Raw genomic sequence first — 7,882 nt, forward strand, 5'->3', positions numbered from 1 at the left:
TGTTTACAATGCAAACTCATTTAAGCTATTGTGGAAAAATTCATTACGCTTAAAATTGTGACAATTTTAATTCATAGTCTGCTTTTTTCACTTGCTGGGCACTGAGCTTACAGTGTTGGTAAACAACGCTCAGCCGTTACATTTGTATTTTGAAAATGTTGAGCTATATTATGATTTTTTCCTTTTTTTTTTTAAATAAAACAATTAATTTGGGACAATTGTAGCGGGGGTAAGCATTTATTATTCAAAATTCAAGCAAGTAATAAAAAATGGGAGTATTTTAAATGCAATACATAGCAGCTATATGTAACAAGTGAGCGTGAGTTTGATGTTGCGTATTCAAATGGTTGCCATTCATTTGGTAGTCTCCTGCTGCTCAAAAGCCGGATACTGCTCCAGCACCTGCGACCAGCTGAGACGCGCTGTTGCCAGATCCTTCACAACGCCCACAACAGCATCCAAGGCCACACGCACCTGCTTCATGGTGTTGCGATCACGCAACGTCACCGTATGCGGCTCCTTCAGCGTATCAAAATCGACGGTGATGCCATAGGGAATGGCAATCTCATCGGTCCTCGCGTAACGACGTCCAATCGAGCCACTCGAGTCATCCACCTTGTGTGACAGTTCCGCCTTCGTCAAGGCTCCGGCCAATTTCTGTGTGTACGGCTGGAATTCGGCATTGTTGGACAGCGGCAAGATGGAGCACTTGATAGGTGCCACTATTGGTGGCAGCGTGAAGTAGCAACGCTGTTCGTCGCCTTCGCGACACTGGAAGCTGTGCTCCAGCAGGGCGTACATGATGCGGCCAATTCCAAAGGAAGGTTCCACCACACTGGGGATAAACTCCTCAACGTGCACCGTCTTTGTGGCATGCTTCACGGAAATTGTTTCGTTGCCCAACTCGTGTGTGGCTCCATCGCCCAATGTAAGTTTATACTGTCCACCAGCTGCCAGTTGTGTCTCCACTTGCTTAATATCGTCCAGCGAGAGCTTGCCCAGTGCTTCCGTGATGGCCTTAGCATCCTTTTTGAACGTTTTGCCTAGCGTCTGCTTGTTGGGTACAATTTCGCTTACCTCGACAGTCTTGGGAGCAGGCAAACGTTTCTCGGCCACCAGACGCACACCTGTTGCCTGTGAATGCTGGCTGAGATCGTAGGCAGAGCGATCGGCACAGCCGACGCACTCAACCCAACCGTAAGAGGTCAAGATCTCGGCATCCCAGCAATCGCAGGCATAATGCGCCATTTCGTTGCCCATGTGTTGGCGGAAGCGCAAGCACTCCGGCTTAATGCCAATGGCGTGTAGGAACTGCTGTATCCTGGCCATGTAGTAGCCCAACGTCTCGTTAGCCACCAGTTTGTTGGCCACGGCGTCGCCAATGGTGGCTTGTTGTGCCGACTTGCCGTCCATTTGATTGCAGGCGGAGTAGAGCGTCAAGAGCTCGCTGGCCACATTGCTGAACTTAGGATGATCCTTAAGCACGGGATCACAGAAATGTTCGATCTCCGCCATCGTGAATTCACGCACACGAATCAAACCCGAACGTGGCGAGATCTCATTACGAAAAGAGTTGCCGATTTGGGCCACCGCGAATGGGAGACGACCCTGATTGAATTCCAGCAGACGCTTGAAGTTCACAAAGATGCCTTGAGCCGTCTCGGGACGGAGGAAACCCTTCACCAGACCAGTGGGTCCAATTTGGGTGGCAAACATAAGATTGAACTCGATGGGTTCGGTCAAATCGTTGCCAGTCAGCGGGGATTTAATGTTGTACTTGGCCAGCACATCGGCCAGTTCCTGTTTGTTGAGACCATCAAGCTTGATGATGATGTCCTCGCATTCCGCTTGCAACGCTGGAGTGGCATCCTTTGCCTTGCTGAGCTTCTCAAGCGCCTGTTTGATCAAATGATCGAGTCGGAAGCATTCTCCTGTCTTGACATCCTTGACCATCAAATCAGCAAAGCGTTCCACATGTCCCGAAGCCTTCAGCACTGGCTCTGGCGTCAGCATGGAGCAATCCACCTCAAGCATTTGCTCCTCCAAGCTAAAGAACTGACGCCACAGCGTCAGAATGTTGGACTTCAGGGCACAGCCCATGGGACCGAAATCATACTGGCCGGTGATACCACCATAGATGGCAAAGCTCTGATCGTAGAAGAAGCGACGCTTCACCAGATCCTCCATGCGGGCACGATCGAAGCTTACCACGCTGGGCGTCAGAGCCAATTCCTTGTCCTCCAACACCTTCTTGCGTGCCTTGAGCTCAGCCACCGCCTTCTTCACATCCAATTCAGGTGCTCCATTGGCCTTCAACTCACGCACTAGGTTGCCCTGCTCCTGGACTCGCTCTCGGAGTGGAGCGAGTTGTTTTTCAATCTCAGGATTTGACATGATGTACTCTGCTGTTGCTGAACGTAGCTTAACGTTGCGTTTTTGTTTTGTGGTGCCCCAGACTTTGGGGGTAGAGGAGGAGACGATAGAACTGGTTGAAAAAGCTGCTTGGTTGGCAATTGTCTCACGCCAACTCCACGTTTTTGTCTGTCGTTGAATTTGCGATAGAATTCCACGTGCGCCGCGCAAGTTGGGGAGCGCTTTAAACAACTGCAATGACATATGTTATTTTTTAAGCAATTAACAACGTAAATTTATGTAATTTTTGATTGAAGACTTTGGAGAATGCTTCGCGTACAATACCTTCACTTGCCTGTTGGATGATTCACAATAGAATGCGGCTAGTTGTACAACACTACAACTTCACCATCCAACAGCTGGCGTGCTGCAACGCCGGTGAATTGTGTCGTGTGTGGGCATTTTGTGTTTTTCTGCTTTTTCCAATAGCATCTATTTAAATTACAAATTTAGCTATTTAGTAAGTCCCATTGCATAGTTTGAAGCCGAATGATATTCATATTGAATGGTATACATATATCATTTAAATTTGACCCCGTCGTAACGGTTGCTGTTGTATACTATTAACAACACTACAACTTCACATTCAAACAGCTCAATAGTAGCCAACTTTGACGTGTGTGGGCATTTGTTCTTATGGGGAAATATATTTCTAGCGGTTATTGATAAGTAATAATTGAAGAAATTATATTATCAATTATTATTATTAGCTCAATTATATATTTTTATTTGCTTACTATAAAACTTTTTGTTTTATCTTGTGAAAAGAATGGTTACTTTTGAATGTTATTTATCAGTTTACGATACATCGATACATGTTCATCAGATTGACCAATTGGTTTTGGTATAAAAACAAAATATTTGAGCTTTGTATAATTATTGTATATTATTTAAATATACAATTAGACTCATGCGGTGATTTTCTTTTATTTATCGCGCAAATCTAATAAGTTTTCAGTGTTAATTAGGGAATATAATTGTAAACAATTTTGAAAAAGTGGTGAATAAAATACCACTATTCGATAAACAGCATGTGCTCACAATAAACGAGCTGGAGAAACATCGATGCACATAAGAGTTGTCATCGATATTTCTCCAGCACCAGTTTTTGTTCTTTATTAGCTCCCCCAAGAAGCATTCTTCTCGTTTCGTTTTTCGACTTCATTTTATCAATTAAATAATTGCTTCAATTATTTAAAAGCGACACGTATTTGTTAAACTGTTTATTCGTGTAAAAGTTTATGAAATAAAATAGTTTAACATGTGCAAACATTAGTGTGTTCGTGAATTGCTTAAGAAGCTGGTGTAAGACGAAAAAAAAGTGACGACGCCGTGTCGTCAGCGACGACGCTATGCGACCGCATTTCTGTCTAATATAAAAACAAAAGACACAACAAAGTGCTCACCAGGTCACCAGGTGTGTGCACACTGTGGGCAACTGGCCTCTGCTGCTTTTTCTGCTCAGATGGCGTATATACAGCATTAATAACACGAAAGAAAAAAGGAAAGGCGGAGTATTTGTAAACAGCAACATCGAAATTAAGGCTGGGCAACAAAAACAAGGCAACGAAGAAGACAACGGCGTCTATTGGTGAGTACACACTTACATACTATGATAGCATATGTACACAAATACATAAGCATCAATTCATACACAGCTGCATATGTAAATACTTACATAAATACCTTCATTTGCTTTTCGCTATTATTTGTTTGGAATTAATTATGTTTTGAATGCTGCATTTGCATTTTTTTTGGGAGCATTTTAAATGTAGTTGTTGCCCTTGGAACCTGTCTTTGTGTGTGTGTGGCTCTTATCACCTTGTACAGTTTACCATTTCAATTGAAAACATACCACTGTGCGTATTTAAATTTATACGTCATATTTTTACATATGTATGTATGTATTTATGTACATTTCTCGCGTGTTTTTTGGATGTGGGTATAAAATACATATTTCCCCATTATGTATGTTTCGTTCTGGGAACAGTTTCATTGAACTCTCGTATTTTTTTGTTGGCAGTGGTTGTGGTGCAGGTGGTAAAGGCAACTTGATGTTGAAGCTGTACACAACGAACGACTCTTAATAAGCTTTATATTGTGCACGTCTCTCTAACAAACAAAAAGTAAAAAAAAAACAAAAACAGAAATTACAAAATTTAATGCTAACTCCAAACTATGTTTTAAATTGTGATGCTGATCGAGAACATTTGATTGAATGAAGACTGCTTAATGTCTTTCTAGGATCAGCCAACCAACCAACCAACCAACCAATCATTTGCACCGCAACCACCGCTAATCATCCGATAAATGTAAGCGATTATTCTCGATAAATGTTTGAACGAAGCAGTCTACTCATGGAGTCCAGTGCTGGGCAATGCAATTAAAATCGCCACGGACGAGGACTATGGCCAGTATTCAAAATGAGGAACTGGCAACGCATAACCGAATCACCCCCCTTTGCAACACTAGCAACAATAACAACAATTACGCTAATAGTATTGACAACAATCATAATGTTGGCCCAAGTAGTACTTCCGCGTCTAGCGGAAATCTCGCACATGCTCCTGATGAACGGGGAACGAGCAGTAAGCGAGAATCGCTGGAAGCGCGTAAGCAAAACCTTGAGTTGCGCCTAAGCGAGAAGAGCTGGCTGCTCCAGCAGATCCAAAAGCATGAAGCAGCCATCATCCATGGCAACTATGAGCATATGACGATCAATGAGTTCTTTGCCCAGTTGGCGCAGCAGTATAAGCATGAGCAGCAGCTGCAACAACTGGGCAAGGACAACAACAACGGGAGCGCTCTGTTGCGGCGCAAACAGAGTACAAGCAGCAACAACAACATCACCAACAACAACATCAACAACAACAACACCATTAATAATAACAACAATAATATCAACAATAATCGACACTCGGAGACGCATTCGAATCGCAGCTCCGAGTATGATAATTATCAGCCAGCTGGCAGCGGTGGCGGCATGGGCGATATGCTGGTCATAGGCGTGGCACAGCAGCAGTCGCAGCAGCATCCGCATGTGAAGAGCGCCCTCAAGAAGCGCCCCACTCCCACGCCCACCGCCCAGATCCAGATGCAGTATGCAGCACAGACGGCACAGCGACAACAGTTGCCACAACAGCAGCAGCAGCAACAACATCTGCTGCTGCATCACATGGATGCTTTTGCGTATCAACAGCAGCAGCAACAGCAACGCTCGCAGACCGATGTCATCTCCATGTACTCGGCCAACTCGTCGAACGTGGCCACCTTGAGGCAACAGCATGTGGCGCCCCAGCAACAACCCATCATTGTACAGTGCGACAAGTACTATTTGTCGCCCACACATCAGAGCTACAACGAGGGTGGCTTCATCAAATCGAGTCAGAACATCAAGAAGTATGTGTCGCCCCTTGCCTCGCCCAGCGCCATCAGCTACGAGCAATCCTCGTTGCAGCATCAACAGCATCAGCGACAGCTCGATGCCATTTCGCTGGCGCCCAGTTACATGTCCGTGGAGATGGAGAGCGTGCAACAGCATCAACAGCAGCAATATCGCTGGCGTTCACAATCGCATATTGCCGCCTTGACGCCACCGCATCCACATCAGCAGCAGTCGCAGAATCAGGCTATGAACGCCATGGCAGCGGAAACCAAATCGCATTCGAGCGACATGTTGGCGGCGCCTTTGCAACGCTACAACAGCAAGGCTGGCAAGCCACTCGATGAGATCTCGTTGTGCTCGACGACCATCGAAAAGAAGCCCAAGTCCAAGCAATGGCTGGAATCGTCACTGGACGGGCCAGCAGTGGTGCGTCAAATCGAATCCTCGGCACACAGTCCGGTGAGCAGCAATGGCAGCAGCGCCGCTAAGCCACGCATCAAGCTCTCCTCGCAATCGATGTCGGTGTCCGGCAGACACTATTCGATGTCGGGGCAGCGTGGCACGCACAACTATGCGCCAGCTGGCTATGCGGCAGCTGGCAATGCCAAGGCGTTGCAGCATGCGGACGAACGGTTTGCCAAGCTCAGTCAATCCACCTCGTATCTGAATGCCATGGAGCAGACTGTGGGCATATCCACGTCGTATGCGCTGGAACCACTTGATATACCGCCATTTAGGCATCTGCCGCCCAAGCCCAATCACAGCCAGCAGCCAACGCCGCCTCCTCGACCGCCACCAGTCAGCAGCAACAACAATAATAATAATAATAACAATAATAACAGTCCGAATGTTAACAACAACTTGTCCACTGCGCTGGTGTCGCCACCGTTGACTGTTGTCACTGCGACAGTTGCAGCGGCAGCCAGTTTGTCGCCCGACATTCGCATCGAGTCGCCGAAGAACATGACTGTGGTGCAGCAGGCCACATTTCAGCCGTACAAGGAGGTGACCAAACCCTTTGAGATGTCCGACTTCTACAAGTACTCGACCAAGTTCAAGCAGAAAGAAGTTGGCCGACCCGAATGACATCAACTTATTTTTAGCATTAACTTTATTTTATGACACTTATTTAATCGCATGGATTTGCCAATCGAATCGGTTTCGAATACACTAAACGATATTACAGAATACTATATAACAATGTTGTGGAATGGAAATAATCATCTACTACTACTATTACTATGTTGACCTAATGCCTTTGCAATAAGCCTTTCCAAAAATAGTTGGACTACAATTACTAATATTGCATTTAAAACAACAAAAAACACTGAAAAACTTCTCGAAATGCGACGATTTCTATAGATATTAATTGATAGCAATTGTTAATTGTGTACCACACAAAATTGTACACTGAATTTAAATATTAATATATAGTCTATGTATTTGGTATAGTTAACTTGTTTTTCGATATAAGACAAACAAACAAAACAAAAACGATTTGAATGTATTCAATAAATAATTACATAAGTACAAATGTTTTCTATTCTATCGATGTAAGAAACTAATGTTGAAAGTCATGGAAAAAGTTTATGAAAATTTATTTCAAATTTTTTAAATTTACCAAAAAAAGTTATTTACTATTTGGTTAATTTTTTTGCTAGTGGGTAACAATTAAATTGAATGTTGTGCGGTATTTTTGGTCGTAAAAATTCTATTTACAATTGTTCAAATTAAGGAAATCTTTTCTTTTATTTTACATGTGGAAAATAATACTTAACACCAGTTGGCATGCATAAATAAATATTTGTTTGTGTAAATTTGAATAAGCAATTTAATAAGTAATCTGCGACCTAATTTTTTCTAAAACTATTTCTTTAATAAATTTGAAAATTTTAAAAAACTTCTGTTTTTTATTTCCTAAAGTAATATAAACTAAGGGAATTTAGTTTTAAATCCATTTTAACTAATTGTAAATGGATTTATAATTGGATTCGATTGTTTCTAATTATGTTTATTATGTTAAGCCTGCTGGATTTTTGTGGATTCAATTTCATTACTCTCTAATGAATTGTTTGAAATTGAGAT

At 43.3% G+C, this 7,882-nt stretch overlaps 2 protein-coding genes across 2 annotated transcripts; one reads left to right on the forward strand and one right to left on the reverse strand.

Moving 5' to 3' along the window:
- Positions 1 to 208: 208 nt before the first annotated feature.
- On the reverse strand, positions 209 to 2,838 carry LOC133839900 (glycine--tRNA ligase). Its single transcript, XM_062271538.1, has 2 exons — positions 2,698 to 2,838; positions 209 to 2,604 (listed from the first exon to the last, which is right to left on the reverse strand). Exon 2 carries the CDS (start codon positions 2,392 to 2,394, stop codon positions 355 to 357), a length of 2,040 nt encoding a protein of 679 aa, XP_062127522.1. The 5' UTR covers positions 2,395 to 2,604; positions 2,698 to 2,838; the 3' UTR covers positions 209 to 354.
- A 1,951-nt stretch (positions 2,839 to 4,789) lies between these two features.
- On the forward strand, positions 4,790 to 7,331 carry LOC133845957 (putative uncharacterized protein DDB_G0271606). Its single transcript, XM_062280642.1, has one exon. The coding sequence runs from the start codon at positions 4,790 to 4,792 to the stop codon at positions 6,881 to 6,883; it is 2,094 nt and encodes a 697-aa protein (XP_062136626.1). The 3' UTR covers positions 6,884 to 7,331.
- Positions 7,332 to 7,882: the final 551 nt, after the last annotated feature.

Source organism: Drosophila sulfurigaster, chromosome 3 (assembly GCF_023558435.1).
Source record: "Drosophila sulfurigaster albostrigata strain 15112-1811.04 chromosome 3, ASM2355843v2, whole genome shotgun sequence".
NCBI classification, from domain to species: domain Eukaryota; kingdom Metazoa; phylum Arthropoda; class Insecta; order Diptera; family Drosophilidae; genus Drosophila; species Drosophila sulfurigaster.

What these genes read in the sequence shown, in the direction of transcription:
- LOC133839900 (XM_062271538.1), bottom strand. Translation starts at nt 2,394, where the DNA reads ATGTCAAATCCTGAGATTGAAAAACAACTCGCTCCACTCCGAGAGCGA.
- LOC133845957 (XM_062280642.1), top strand. Translation starts at nt 4,790, where the DNA reads ATGCAATTAAAATCGCCACGGACGAGGACTATGGCCAGTATTCAAAAT.